The 16825-nt window shown below is 39.5% G+C and overlaps 1 protein-coding gene across 4 annotated transcripts in view; it reads right to left on the bottom strand.

Annotated features, from left to right (window-relative positions):
• SLX4IP (SLX4 interacting protein) overlaps positions 1-16825 on the bottom strand; it is a 57711-nt gene that overhangs the window by 22341 nt on the left and 18545 nt on the right. For all 4 annotated transcript variants that reach the window (XM_085888065.1, XM_085888068.1, XM_085888067.1 and 1 more), the window contains exons 3-4: positions 15222-15320; positions 7740-7875 (exon numbers count right to left, since the gene is read on the bottom strand). In XM_085888065.1, the coding sequence (XP_085744191.1) occupies positions 7740-7875; positions 15222-15320 (235 nt within the window). The remainder of the gene's footprint in view (positions 1-7739; positions 7876-15221; positions 15321-16825) is intronic.

The following is a 16825-nucleotide window of genomic DNA, read 5'->3' as shown; positions in this document are numbered from 1 at the left end:
GGTCGCGAGGGCTGGGCTAATAATGGCTCAGATCAACTTCTTTCAAAAATCAGCTTTCTTTTCACCATTAAGGCATAAATATGGAAGTTAACCGACCTGCTGCAAGTGTGGTTACATGTATGTATCTCCCACTGTCACAGTCGGTCATTATTGTGCGCTATAACTTTCATTCGGAATCGCTTGAGATAATATGATGATATTTGAGCCTAATTTGAATTGCGCAGGAGATGCTTCCTCTCCTCTCACTAGTATTTCTTTGTGAAGAGGTGTATCAGCTACAGTAATGCTTATAAAAACTGAGGAGCGCTACAAACAACTCCATAATGAAGTGTTTTTCATGTAAATTCTTTGCAAAGCCTTTCCTGAAATTGAGGTGTCTAGTCAAAGTGAGGAATAAACTGTTGCCTCATCATAGATGGACAGTCGGTCCTCAAAATAAAGCCCAGAAATATGCCCATTCATACTATGGACAGACGGTCCGTACAACTAAATATTGTTTTGTTCACACTATGGACTAAGTATTGTTACATGTAGTGTTTTTAGGATTATTGAAAATTCCAGTAATTTGTACGTAATTGATACTATTTGTGAAGCGAGTTTTCATGACCATCCCAAACACTTTTAGTTGAGCTAGATTTCTGTGCAACAGTCCTTCGGCCCAGCCCTTTTCAGGGTCACCGGCAATATTTTCTTAAATCGTGTATAGCATCTTCCAAAATCCGTGTTTTTCAAGAAACGGAGGTCGGGTGTCACGTTTGTTGGACCAGGAACTGATCCCATAATTGCTGGTCATAATCATCTTCATGTTCTTGGGATCGACTTTCAAAAAAGCCTACAGCTCCATCATTTCAAGTTCGAGTTGGATCGAGATGAAACTTGGCAGGGATATTTTTCGAAAAATTCCGCATCGATTGACGGTATCAGATTTTCGATATTTTGACGGAATCCAATTTTTGGTAGTGACTACATCATGAATCAGATTTTTGGTGATTTGGTAGCTTTTCAATCACATAATTTTTGGTAGCGATAACATGCCGAATCTGAACTTTTTTTTTGTCCAATCTTAAGTAGGCTTACAGTACCTGGTGAGAGAAATCAAACGATACCAAGTTTGGTGACCTTGACCTTTATGGTCACTGTGAAGGCCTTGTCAAAGTTTCAATTCCTCAAAGTTCAAAACTTGAATTCCTCAAGTTTGTGGAGAGTTTTCGAAGGGCCGAAACTCTTTTCTCGTCTGTGATAATTCGCAGGCTTCGCCAATCCACTGCGGCTTTGCCGGTCTTGGGTCATATTAATAGGTTTTAGGGTAAATTCAATATGGCGGCCAAACCATGTGACCTACGACATCATGTGTGAACCTTTTGTTCCTCATGGATAGGCAGTCATACGTGTGAAATTTCGCCTCGATCTGTTGAGCCACTTCAGAGAAGATTTTTGAAGGTATTTTTTCTTTTCTATTTAAACAATATGGCTGCCGAATCATGTGACCGATTATGTCAATTTTTTCTGTGGACCATTTTATCCCTAGATGACCCTCAAACATTTTCATACTGATCAGATGTAGCCTTCTACATATGCAAATATGACACCACACAAACGCACCTATGACGTCATTAAAAAAAATTAAATCACTCATTCCCCATGAGTACATTTTTCTTTGGGGCGGTTTCAGAGATAGAGGTCCAAAGTTTTTTTGTTTTTCCAACATGGCTACCACACCATGTGACCTATGACATCATAATCATTCAAACATTCTGCATGAGTAGTTGCACCAATTGTGAAGACTGTCTCAATCCAACAAGCGGTTGCGGAGAAAAATACAAAAGTTCTGTGCGTACAAACCAACAAACAGACAGAGAGACAGACAAACGGACCCAAACCCTCTGCTTCGGCGAGGGTAACAAGGGAATTAAAGATTTACACTTATTTAAAAAAATTTTTTTAAATCAAGACAAGCTTGAACAAATCATGGTCGAACATAGTTAATCATGGTCGAATCGATTGTCTCATTGCTTACATGTACAATCATCAATATGTAATGCATGTTATTCAATACATGTGCCTCATTCTATGATGAAAATATCAAGGGAATAGGACGAAGTGGTGGTGCTGGTGCTATTTTCAAACACACCAGAAATGCACGTGTAAGTTTACTCAGTCAAAATATAACTGGCCACAGGTGTGTGTGTGTGTGTGTGTGTGTGTGTGTGTGTGTGTGTGTGTGTGTGTGTGTGTGTGTGTGTGTGTGTGTGTGTGTGTCGCAATCACCCTACGGGTAATGCGCTGGCGATGCTAAAATCTAATCAATTTATCGTTGCATTATAATCTATACTTGTATAAAGTTTGGTCAAAATCCCATCACTGGTTCACAAGTTATTGCGGTAACAGGATTTTACCGAACATAACCTTTGACCTTGGACTTCTTGACCCCCATAATCTAACTAATTCATATTTGCATCATTATTTGTACTTGTACCAAGTTTGACTTGAATCCCTTCAGCCGTTCTTAAGTCATTGTGGTAACAAAAAAAAAAAAAACCTATCACGGACGGCCGGACAGACAACTCGAAAGCAAAATGCCTCCAGTGATTGTCAGTGGAAGCATTAAAATAATAATAATAATAAAAAAAACTGAACCAGCTTGAACTATGTGAAAGACAGGTACAACCAAATTGTGTAGATAGTCTCCCATGAATTTTAGCTCATTTGCTCTCCTTCACAAGGAACTAGATCCAAAAGTTTTGTTGAGAATGTTGGCTGCCATCATGGTTCGAGTCATATTTTACAGGTTCCACAAAGAAAAGTTCATGTGAACCTGTTAAAAAATAAAAATTTAAAAAAACAACAAAAAAAAAACCATGAACTACCCTCATGCATGCAACATAAGCAAGCAAAGAAAACGATTCCTCAATCCAAAACCTATTCAGGATGAGAGCAAGTTCAGGACGTTTTTCTCCCACGGTTATTAAACAATCTCTGCTATTACGACTTGGCGTCTGAACTGTGCCAACCACCCACCATTAAAGCAAGACTACAGTTGGCACAAGACAGCTCCATTGGCTGTCTGCCACACAACCATAATCCGGTGTTCACAAGAAGATAGAGGACAAAATAACAAAACTTGCTCCACAAAGAGACTGCAATTCTTTTCAATGTACAAAAGAGAAAGACTGCACATTTTTATCATATTACAAGAAGCACCTGCACAAATTGCAAAACTTTTCGATGCACTTTGAAAAGTGAACCTTTTACATAATCCATACTTTGGTTAAAAGATTGTCGACTGCCCCATCGTGAAAACCACAACAAAGATTTAGTTAACTGAACCATAAACAACTCGCTTGAGTTCTCCGAATTCATGCATGGTGTCAATTGCAAAAAACACACACACACACACACACACACACACACACACACACACACACACACACACACACACACACACACACACACACACACACACACACACACACACACACACACACACACACACACACCTTTTTAGTCAGTCCATCATTGATACAGATTAAGTGAAGCAATTAGATGTCCTCATTTGTGAAAAATGCTGCCACCTCACACCTGTTTATTTCTTTTTCACATGGCCATTCTAAGGCTTCCTTTCTCCCCTCCTCCCAATTTATCAAAATAAATTGTACCACAAGTGATGCTTCATTCGCTTCTCTGTTTCAATAGCTGACGCAATGTGTCGCTTAATCCTGGGAAAAAAGAAAAGAACGCAAAGATTCCTGGAAATGACCACTCCCTTATCAGAGCACAGGTACATAAACTTTGGCTCATGTTGTCAGTTTCTTCTGAAAGTTAAATGTTTACATATACGATATTGTATAAAAATAAATGAATAAATAAAAAACCAAAAACCTTAAAAAATAAAAATTAAATTTTTTTAATAAAAATAAAAATGGACCTACAGATGGAGGCGATACTAACGAGTACTCACACAGAATGCATGGGAAAAAAGTCTATGAACTGGGCCTGTTCCATTTGGCAGTCAAGACGTGCCAGCTAACTACATACTCTGCCGCTTATCATCCAAGCAAGAAAAATAATTAATGTGTAAACAAAAAAGTGAAAAACAAACTATTTTCCTCTTTTTGATGACTGGTTTGAATGAGATTTGGTGATGCTGTATAATGGTTACAGTATCCAATCCAAGTCTGGGAGGTCGGTGGTCCAAACCGAACCGAAGATTAAAAAAAAAAAAAAAGATAGGTGCTGCTTCCTAACTTGAAATCGATTGCAAGGGAACTCGTACTTATTATCATGAAGCAGGGAAACGGCGAAACTCTGAGGGCAGATATCGAACCACAGGTCCGAAACTTGAGAAATGGCAGCATCAACGTGCATACACAGAGGATTACGAAAGTAACCAGTGATCCTTACATCCTTATTCACAATGAGGTTGAAGCTTCAGAACTGAACAAACAACAGCTGTAAAACACACTTTTTTTGTCGTTCTTGCTTTTCTATCAAAACAAACCCTCGTGCGATATTATACAAACCGACTTTTAAACCTCCAAGTACAAATCATTGGTAAGATTAGATGACATCGACAACTCACAAGTAATCAGCTTTATATCAATGATGAAAAATGTAAGCGTTTCGACATTTAAAAATAACAATAATCCCTCACAATGTCTGCTCCAATTAAAAATCCTTTTCATATAAAATGAATCGTTTTGTGTCTTGTAGTGTTTATAAAGCCGATGTGAATGTGCAAAATGATGCAGTGCTGTTGGAACAAAACTTTGCACAAAGCTCGATGAGAGTAAAGCCTGGTGATGGTTCCCAGAAACACTCATGAAAAATCTGGGAAATACGAAGTCATCCTAACACGAAGAGATCTATCTTTAAACTTTGGAAATTTTATAGGCCATGAGCTCCCCAATTTGTTAAGATCCATTCCTACTAACCCTGAATACTATTGTAATGACAAACAATTTTTAAAAAAATTATCCAGTCTAATATTCTTTGAGGAGCTGTAACCAAAATTATGTATGTACATACAGACAAATGCATGAGATGACACCAGACGTTGACTTCAGACAAACAGCCACTGAACAAAGGAGAAAAGTGAAGTCACTTCCCAGTGCACTCTGGGTACCAGTGCCATCAACTTTTTACAACAGCTTTTATATCCACAATCAGTGGGGCAATTAAGGAGGAATATCGTTCTCCAAATGGAAACCAACCTATGGGGTTTGTCGATGCTCTGCTGATCGTCAAGCAAGGAAGAAGCAAGACTCAGATTTTTGGTTTTTCCACCGGAGGGGACTATAGGTTGCTATCCATTTGTCTGACGTCCCACCTGTGGTTTTACAAACTTTATTTTCCTATATCCTTTAACATGGTCAACTGAAACTTGGTGCATGGCTTTATTATAAGTTTCAAAACAGGTTTGAGTTTCAGGGCGTTTCGGCAATTTTTCACAGAGTTATGCCCTTTTTGGACTTGGAAAATATCACATCGGAAGGGGACATGCATCGCACAGCAACTATCGCTCTTGTTAAAGTCTTTGGTGTGACTTGGCAAAGGTTGGAACTTAATTGCCAACCTCCCAGACTCAGAGTGGATGCTCTAACCAATGTGCCAGTGAGCCTGGTCACATTTCAGCCAAGAATTTTTTTTTTTGTAAAGATAGACTTTTTTATCAAATTATTTTGGCCCGCATTTGGGTTCATGACCAGTCCACGTACTCATTATTTTTCAGTGCATCTCCTATTTTTCATTTCATTTATAAGTCTACAAGAATAATTTCCCTTTTTTTTTGGCAGACTTCTGCATCCCTTCGAGAAAGATGAGAATTTTTTTATGCCATTTCCATAACAAAATGCTGACTGAGTGGCTTGCTGTGATTATTCAGGCTCTTAAATAAATTAAAATGCCATTTAAAGCACCCAATTGGGCCAGTAAGCCATGTTTTGCAATATAAACACGGGTTAGTACAAGGTGTGGACTTAAAACTACCTGTGAGATGCAGCATCATTTCAATGGTACCAGAGCTGGACCCTTTGAAGAATATGCAGCATTAACAAGTTAAGTGAACTAGATAGGTTTTTGAAAAGCACAAAATTAATGTTTTATAAAACTGGAGAGAAAAGAAAAAGGATATGAACACGTAGGTAAAATATAGAACTCATGATCCCATGAGCGATGTGGATTATTTCCATCGTCTACCAAGGTCCTTGTAATCCATGTAAAATTACAATGACGTTCCCAAATATCCTTGTCTTGCTTGTGACATGTGTACAGGCTCAATAGGTGTTAGACATTTTTAAACAATACCAAAACTCACCTTCAAAAATGCAATTATTTTTGCTCTCCTTGTACCCACAAACCCTTTTCTCACGTTTTTATGAAACCATGCTTCAAAATTCATATCCCACATGTACTCATATCCACAATGAAGGTATATTCTACCATTTCCCACGAACTTTGAAGACCACGAGGCCCTCTAGTGGACCTTTAATAAGAAAATAACACTGCATCATAATTATACGTTCATCACTGATTCTGAACAAACTTATTTGTCAATTACTAACATATGCAAAACTTTATAAACTAGAAAATATTTTTTGGTGCTTAGGATTTTAGCTACATAATGCAGTTGGCCACTTACATGTGTTGGTGAATGGACTCAAATAATAAATATTTTGATTCTTGTTATCCTTTTTTGTCAGATTTCATTTTAATGAATGATGTAACAATGCTGTAGCTTGTACATGTTCCTGTGTTTGACCCTGGGGAGTAACTGCTGAATATATCTGTTTGTGTTCTTCCCAACATCTTTGTTCTTTTCATACTTCTTTCAATTGTTTTCACAATTCTCTTTTATCATTCTAATTTTGCTTTTTCTTATTGTTCATCTCTTTTACTCCCCATTTCTCTCTTTCTTCATCTGTCTAAGGAGAAGTGAATTCTTGCAGAAAGTTTTCTGTAAGGCTCACTTGGCTGCTGTTGGTTGGGTTTGAGGGTTGTGGAGTAGCAGCTGAACTCCAAATCCTATCTAGGTTTCTGCTGATGACTACATCTTTGCTCTTTACTTCTTTGGATTCCTTCTTAGTCTTCTGTTTCATTAAGCTTCAAGGACACAGAAATGTCAGCTTCAGGCATTCCAATTGGCTAAAACAACCAGAATACAAACTAGAGCAAAGTTGATGGCGCACCATTGTAAATCCCCACGGTTTCCACCGAAATCAAAAGTTGAAAGATGGCAAAACGTTCCAACAGGAATAAACAATATCAAATTTTGAGTTTAAAAAAAAAAAATTCCTGTCTTGAACCCTGTGACCCCAAGTACCCACCTGCTGGTGCAATAACCGAGGGCCAAATCCAAAAACGTCGTTACATATTTCAAGCGTCCTCCCAATGTGGATTGTATATACTGAGTTTCCTTTTTAAAAAAAGTTTTTTTTTTTTTTTAAATGTACCCATAATTGCATTTTCTTGGTATTTGACATTTGGACCATATGCGCGACCAAAAATGATCCCACCCTTGTACCTTCTTGCTATGCGGTGATCATAACAACCAAGTTTGATGAATTTCTGCCCAACTGTTTATGAGATTGCATGACAGACAGACAGACAGACAGACCTGATTACAATATCCCATCCCCCATTTTTTTCAAAAAGCATGGGGATAATAAAGCTGGCACAAGTAGAATGGTTCATTGGTTCAATGCAGGTTTGATTGTGTAATGCATAAGCCATATGAGAATCACCTATACTGGTGGAGGGTTTGCTGCGTGTGGTTTCCTTTGGGTTCCTGTTCATTTGTTGTACAGCACGCTTCTTCAGCAACTGTATATAATCTCGGACACGGGCTTCCGCCAATGTTCTCAGCAGTGTCAGAGTCTCCTGCGATTAATAGAAAGTGACAAAACAATATAGTTGAACTATGATTGCAGACAAATGCAAACCTGCCAAGGGGATTGGGAAAAAAATAAATAATAATAATAATTAAAAGCATAAATTACTGGATACTTCAACTAGTACAAGTAATAAGGAAAAACAAATAATTAGAAAATTAAAATAAATAGAAATTAATATTTATTAAGTCTTTTCTTCAATTTTATCAGCATGTTCATTTTTAGCACAAGAACATTCGGATTCAGGAGAGATCGAGTGACAGACATCATTAACCACTTCTTCAATAGTGGGGGGGCCTATGTGCTCGATTTGGAGCTCGTGTGCATTTTGTGTTAATTTTGCGCAACCACCATAAATGTATTCTTTTGGGTGCTACTAATCGGAAAAACGATGTTGCCATTTTTTTTTCTGTTGACCTTTTGTGACCTTGCAAGGTCAAAGGTCAAACGTCATTACAGTGACCATACTTCATTCAAAGTATATAGACCTTGGTATCAAAATCTGCCAAATTTCACAAGGAACATTGAATATGCCATTTGTTTTATCACTTGACCTCTCAGATGTTTTTCAATATACAAATCAATATGTAAATGACCTAATTAGCAATAAAAAATATGCATAATTAGCATATAGTCTTCACCATACACATAAAGCCCATTACATATATTATGTTTGTTCTTTTCAGGGACTTTCCAGTCAATTTCCATGACTTTCCAGGCCTGGAAATTGAAAATGAAATTCCATGATTTTTCCAGGATTTTCCAGGCCGCGGGAACCCTGTCACATGCAGTGTGAACAATGCAGAACACCACGAAATGTCACATGCAGTGTGGACAAGACAAGAACAAAATGTCCTTTGTCTGATGAATGCCAAGGCCAACGCAAACCCTATGACATACGATAAGGGTGACTTAGTGAATATCATCACCAAAGTTGTCATGTCAGAGGAAGTGCAGAGAAATGTCTGCCCCCAAGATGAGATTGGCCAGAAAGCTTATGCTGAATTTGTTGAATAAAGCATTAATAGTGACAAAGTTGACATCTGGGCAAGAATGAAAAAGCTCCAGCTGAAACGCTGGAAAAGCTCAAGAAAGGTGGTAAAGCATAAATATGCTGATCAAGTGGTAGAGCTGAAGGATGATAGATCACTATTTGCCCGTATGCTGATTGTTGCCCGGTCTAGATCAGAAGTGAATCTCAAAGAAGCTATTGGACAGTATGAATTCACCTCACTCCCATGGGCCCTGTTCTCGACAACTGGAGCACTGTTACCATGTAATGATAAAAGCAAGCTCACGGCCATATTGGAGGGCCTACCCAAACACGAAGCCACTGACGGAGCTCAGCTACCGGAGACAAGCAACCGATGATATCCAGCTTCCACAGAAGAAAGTGATCATTATAGATGGCATGGCTGTGGTACAGGCTATGGGAAAGCCAGCATGGATAAAGACAAGCGCAGATCTGGCCAATCATTTAGTTGCCACATTGGACAGCAAGGTCAGAGAATATGATGAGGTGCATCTAGTCTTTGATCGCTACGATGTTGTGACTTCACTGCAAAGGAAGCTACACGAGAGAGACGATTGGGTGACAAGGCAGCGGTCTTCTTCCATGTGGAAGACAACACACCTATTGGAAAGATATCTGCAAAGCAGTTCCTCTCGAGCACAAAGACCAAAGACTAACTAACCATGTATCTCGCACAGAAAGCTTTGGACCACTTTCAGGAGACAACTATGTCGTTTGTCACCTCAAGGAAAGATGTGATGTCCAACGGTGTTTATGTGCAGCACCTCTGCAGCTCACAAGAGGAGGCTGACACAAGAATTATCCTACAAAGCCTGGATGCTGTAAAGCGAGGAGCTACAGGACTGTACATACAGTCCGCAGATAGAGATGTTCTCGTCCTGCTTATCAGACGTCATCCACAGCTATGCAAAGACACCTACTTTCTCACAGGGACAGGAAACAAGAAACGTGTTTTCCCGCTGTCACCCATATTTCATGTACTGGGTCACCAAATGGCTGCTGCTCTACCAGGCTTTCATTCGTTCTCTGGAGCAGATCTGCTGGCAAGGGTAAGCTTATTTGCTGGCATGCACCGATGAAATCTTCCCCTGATGTGGTATCTGCTTTGGCATCTCTTGGTAATAGAATTGATAGACCATACTCAGAAACAATTGCAGCTCTAGAAGAGTTTGTCTGTCAGCTTTACGAGCCAGGAACATTCATTACCAATGTTGGCGACCTCCGCTGGAGATTGTTCACAAAGAAACAATCAGAAGCTCAAACGTTGCCACCTACTCGAGGAGCTTGAGAAGAAGCTATTGCACATGCACACTATCAAGCAATGGTGTGGAACCAAGATGACGTGCCTGACCCACAGCTCCCACCTGCTACAGACTTTGGGTGGAAAATGGAAGATGATGGTCTGGTGGCCATCTCAACAAAGCATATGCCCCATATGCTATCACTCACCTTGTAAAGTGTGGATGTATAACAACGAAATGCAGCTCTCACTGATCTTGCAAATCACAAGATATGAACTGCACAGAGATGTGTACGTGTGGTGCAGATGATGACGACTGTACAAACAATAACCACGGACATGTTTTTGGGATTGATGAGGAAGAGGAAGACTATGAAGATCCTTTGTTATGAACAATATTGGAAGCTAAACTAAAAGCAAACATATGTTTTCAGTTTACTCAGTACAACATATTTGAATATGTTTGTGAATAATAACCATTAGATGCACATAGGAACACTATCATGGTAATAGAAAATTGTGGCCAAAATATGTTCTTTGAACTGGACCTTGAACTGAGGTCACAAAAGTTACAAAAGTCAACATAATGATGACAACATCATTCAGTCAATAGAACCCAGGATACATTTGTGATGAACTACTAACAATTAACATTATCTAGAGACAGGATGTGCTGACACACATATATATATATATATATATATATATATATATATATATATATATATATATATATATATATATATATATATATATATATATATATATATATATATATATATATATATATATATATATATATATATATATATATATGGCCCGGATATGTTTAATGAGGTACATGTATGCGAATTATACATATGTTGATCTGTAATTAGCTCATTTGCATATTGCCAAAAAAATGAATGGGCAAATGATGAAACAAATGTCATATCCACTGTTCCTTGTGAATTTTGCCACATTTTGGCACCAAGGTCGATATACTTTGAATTAAGTATGGTCACTGCAATGACGCTTGACCTTTGACCTTGAGGCAAGGTCACTAAAGGTCAACAGAAAAAAAATGGCAACATCATTTTTCCGGTTAGTGGGACCAAGAAGAATACATTCACAGTGATTGCCACAAAATAAACATGAACTGCACACGAAACTACATAGCCCCCCCCCCAACTACAATCAGAACTGAATCTTCTTCACATTGTTGTGGCAGTCACAGAACTGAATACTATTCCAGATCCAGAGTCTATTTGCACCGATATACCTGGCTCAATTTTGAGAATCTGTGGCCGATAGGGCGGTGTGCCAGACTTCTCACCGCGCCGAGCACTCAAAATTGCGGTGCGAGCGGATCACCGCACCCAACAGGAGAGACAACTTAATTGAGCGTTACGCACTCCATATACAATTGTCCTCAGAAAGGATTATAAAAGCCAACACGGCTATTTTGCCAGCGATTCAGTCCGAATAACAAAAAACAGAGACCAAGCGGGTTCACAGTTTGTATTGAAAACGGGGAGGGGGAAAACAAGGGATGCAATTATTACAATTCTATTTTCAATAATGGAATAGGCTCCCAGAAATTTGCACGGACGGCAGATCCTTAAATAGCATCTCCTAAGGGTCTCACTCCACAGAATAAAGACCAGAGAGATTGAGAAGACCCAGATGCAGCCCATGCGGGCGCCTGAAGTTCCATGGAACGACCACTGAACTGGGGCGACCAGATAGGCGTGCAGGAAAGAAAAGACCAGTGGTTCTTCGTGTCAGTAAGCGGGCTGGCTCAAACTGCCATGACAACTTGCGGCTGACGGGGAGCGAATGGCGTTGGTGAGAATATAGGCTCCACCTCCACAAGAGCTTCCTTAAAAAAAAATGTCTTCTCCCACCAAACCCCAGACCAGACCAACTTGCTTCCTGTCTGCCAGTAGTTTTATAATGCCGGGCGAAGCCCCACCACGTGATGTCGCCGAGACTTGCCCGCTCTGTGCACATTGGTGGTTCCCACGCCACTCAAACCGAAGCCTCGCCTCAAACCTTCTCAGTCCCTCGCGAATGCTCGAGACCCAGCAAGAGCATGCCAAAACTTGTGCCCTGATCGATCCGTTAGGCCACTATTCCCCAAAAGCACACAATTCCATCCTTGCCTCCAGATTTACCATTCTTCATTGCTGTTATAATTTCTCTTTTTGACGTGTGACTGATGCCGATTTCTTCCAGAACATTATTGCACTCCTCTTCTGTTATATGATCATGCGGTATCGGTCTATTTCAGATTTCTTCAAAATATTCTCTCCACCTTTCTTTCTTGGCTGTTTCTTCTGTTCGTAGATTTCCGATCTCATCTTAAAACTGCATTCACAGTTTTTCTTTTCCTGACTAAGAGTCTTTGTAACCACGTACAGCTCTTTCATCCTCCCATTACCCGCTGCTTTTCAGCTGTCATAGCAAGGTCATCTGCCCATTTTCTATTGTTTATTCTCATGCTTTTCTCAACTTCGTCATCCATATTCCTGGATTCTATTTTCAGGTTGTTTGATTCCATTTGACTTTACCCAAGACTCCTTACTGATCCAAAGTTTTGACCCCTCTTTTTGTAACCCGGCACCTTCTTTTGCCGTTTCATTGTGTGCTTTCTCAACGTGCTGCCACTTTCTCTCCACGATGTCCTTCAATTCCTCATAATCTTAAAACACATCATACTTGTTTCTTACATTTAATGAGAACTGTGTTTTGATAGCTGGTTGTTGCAGTTTGATTGTATCAAATTTCTTTGTTCTCCTTAGCCTTTTGCTTTCTCTTTAATTTCAGTTTTATTTTTGTTCGCACTCGTTGGTGGTCGCTTGCGATATCTGCACCCCTCATGACTCGAGTGTACATTATCGATGCCCTTTGTTGTTTGCTTACCATCACATGGTGTATTTGGTCCTTTGCCTTTCCTCCTGGGAGGTCCATGTTTGCTTAGGCATCATCTTATGTGGGAAAATGGTTCCAGTTATCACAAGATTACTGAGTCCACAACATTTAATAAGCTTTTCTCAATTTTTATTTCTATCACCCCATCCATGACTTACGATGACACTCTCATATCCCTCGTTACCATCTCCCACTTTGGCATTGAGATCACCATTATCAATGTCATGTTTGTATACCCCATCGGCCAATGATTGTAATTGCTCAAAGAAGCTGTCTTTGTCTTCCTCACTTGCATCGTTGGTAGGTGCATAAAATTGAATCACCGAAAATTTCACATATTTCGAGAAAAAAAAATTGGCATATATTATCCTTTCATTAATCAGTTTCCATTCAAGTAGTGATGCTTGGCCTTCTTGGACATCAGAAATGCAACTCCATGGTGGTGTAAATAATCTTCTCTCTGAAAATATGACATTCTCCCCAGAATTCAACTTAAATTTTCCATACCCTGTCCACCTGCATTGGCTAATCCCCAAGATACCAATATCGTGTCTCACCATCTCCTTAGCAAGTTGAGCGGATTTACCAATTGTGTGTAGTGTTCTTACGTTCCAGCATCCTACGCTAGTAATATATTTTGGCCCGGTTATCAGAAGCTCCACACTGTCCACAAACCTGATATCATCCTCCGAGATTTGGACTGTTGCTGGTCATGGTTATGGTGAGGCATCGGCATCAGCATCAGCTGGTATTTGAGTTTCACTTGCAGTTTCCGTAACAATAGTTTTCAACTGAGCAGGTTAATTTTCAGGGTTTTTCTTCCCTTAGCCACAGCCTCGTCGGTCTAACAATGCAAGGTGTTAGTTTCCAGGATGCACCAACATGGAGGTGAGGTTGATTGAGGTGCTCGACAGTTCACCGGCAGACGACTACTTTTCACCCAAAACCGAGATAGATGGCCCCGACATACTGGCTGTGAGACCGAGTGCATGAAAACCCTAATGAGCTCTCGAGTTGAAAAAGAAGAAGAAAAAAAAAAAGGAAAGCAAATCATCCATTATTTTGTGGGCATAAAAAATAACATTTTGCTTTTTGTCATGCATGGAAACGGTTTTGTAATCAGTCATACCATGGCCTGTGCTGTTTATAAATGGAGATGCAGGTAGAAGAGCAAGTGTGGCTTTGGGATATATTTTGCATCCATGACCTGGCCATGGGTACCCCGATATGACTACATACAGAAAATTTGAGGGAAACTGCCAAAGCTTTTGTCATTTCTACAAGGTTCAAACATAAGGAATATAAATAGAGATTTGCCAAATGTTAGTACGACACCCTTGTAATTCATGTAAAGGCTCATGACAACCAACGACTATTAAAACTTGTGCAAGCCCCAATTGGTCCCATCTTGTTGGATCAGCCAAGGGGACGATCTGCCCAAGCTTTTAAAGAACTTGTTGAACAGGCCTGACGTTCGACTGGAGCATATCGAGGCAGAGTGTCAGCAATAACACGCCGAATCTTCACGAATGACACCATGAGGTCATTAAGCTTATGCTAGCAAAGAGGGGCACTCTGCTTAACATCCTTTCAAGGGACTGTGCACACTTTGTGAGGCAATACCCTCCATGTGAAGCACCACTCCGACACCGACATCTCCTACTGTATTTGGCCTGCATGCAATTTATATACAAGCTTCACGAGTTTTAAATCAATGTTAAAAATAAAAAACCCTGCGCTGCTTTTAGCAGAGTATTAGTCCTGAAAAAATGGAAGAAAAACAAAAAAAATAATTGAGATGAAACTCCTCCACTATGTAATCAACCACTTTTGAGGCAAAACAAGCAAAATCCGTTAATTATTAGAAGTCTGGCACTTCTTGATTTATATTCCAATGTTTTGGATCAAAATTTTAAAAGTCAAAAAATATTTTAAGAAACCAGTTATTACAAGTACATGACTAAACCTACCTAGAGTCGGATTCTAATATGAATCATCTGATGTGATCTAAAATCCATCCCGGTGTCAGCATTATTCAGAGCGTGTAAAAGCCATTACCTCATACCTCCTGTCATGCTTTTCTGGTACATGCTATTCATTGCCATTAATGAGCTCGATTCAAAAGAACGAAAGCAAATGAAGTTAGTACCTCTTTGCATGTGATGGAGAAGAGGGCCCATTCTTTTGTATCCTTCGTACAATTCCCCACGACGGTTCGCACTTCCACAAACACAACAAATTTCCCACACTGAAAGAACAAAACAAAAAAAAAAACAACAAGTAAGCATTCGATGTGGGAGATCTGATTAAATAAAAGCTGTGCCTCACATCAAGGGTGTCACATTAAATGCAGAAATGATGTAAAGATGCAGGGTAGATGCAAGTAAAATAAGCAGGAAAGAAAAGAAAGAGGTATCTAGTTAAAGGACTTGTACCTGAAACCTGGCACGTACATTCACTCGATTAGCGCGGCATGCCGAGCGTGGTTATCGCAAAGGGTTAAGTTCCAAAGGGATCATTTTTGACAGGATACAACAAAATTCATGCCACTCGTTAACATTTAATCTACTAAATACACATTAAACATTTAAACACCAGAACGTAAACGTTTAAATGCTTCCTGAAAAATAAAAATGTCATATTCCAGGATCAGCCAATTCCCCCTTTAATCAAGTCATGACTTGTAGAGGAGGTGAGGGAAACTGGTGTATGGCTCACAGTATTAAATCAACCAAAGAGGTTGGACTTGTGCCTGAGCACAAATAAATTCTTAGTCGAACAGCTTGCCAGGCAGGTTGCTGTACGGCATCGTATGGAAACCAGACTGCAGAACAGGTGAGGCTGGGAAAGCATCCAGCAGAAAACAGAAGATGTGCAAGCAAGCCCCAATCATGATGGAGAAAAACGAAACAACCCCACAGTGGTGTCTTCATGAAGATGTTAAAATAGCACTCCATTGGCACATATAATAAAACTAAACAAGAAAGAAAAAGAGAAAGCAGAGATTTCAGACCCTCACCAGGACTTTTGTGTGGTGTATTTTGTGCAGTGTTTGTGTACTGGTGTGTTACATAATAATTAGAGGCATCATTAGAACTGCCACTTTATAACTGCTGGCACTGATGACCGGGTACCAAGACGTCCCACTTTGATCGGACACCTGACCCATGACATAAAAAAAAAATTATTATTCTATTGACTTTAGAATGGGATTAAAATAAATTCAATTCAATTCAAATGGAAGATCAAATAGGTACAGTCCTGCATCGGAGTAATCAGAAGGAACCTGAACAAGCAAAAAGCAAAGAAGAAGTTATCAGGAGGAACCTGGATACGATTCACATTTCAGCTGCTACTCCTCTACCCTCAAACCCACCCAGGCACAGCCAAGTGAGCCTTATTAAAAAAAAACAAATAAATAAATCAAAAAATTAAATAATTCTGCCTGCCAGACCATGTGTCCAATCAAGTTGAAAATTAAAACATGTATTCCCCATCACTAGTGGATCATAATTTTGAAGGTTCACGTCGATTAATTAAGTGGTTTTGGAGAAAACATTATTTGATATTTTTCCTCAATCCAATATGGCGACCAAACCATGAGACATCAATTATTCCTCAACAAACTTGTACACCCATGGCTTGCAGAACATTTGTGTGAAGTTTCCCCTCGATCTGTCCAGCCGTTCTGGAGAAGATTTTTTTTATAGGTTTAAAGATAAATCTAATATGCCTGCCAAACCATGTGACCTA

This window comes from Eptatretus burgeri, chromosome 7 (genome assembly GCF_056783735.1).
Source record: "Eptatretus burgeri isolate ZD-2024b chromosome 7, Ebu_testis_v1, whole genome shotgun sequence".
In the NCBI taxonomy this organism is placed as follows: Eukaryota; Metazoa; Chordata; class Myxini; order Myxiniformes; family Myxinidae; genus Eptatretus; species Eptatretus burgeri.
This window is presented reverse-complemented; position numbering and strand designations above follow the sequence as displayed.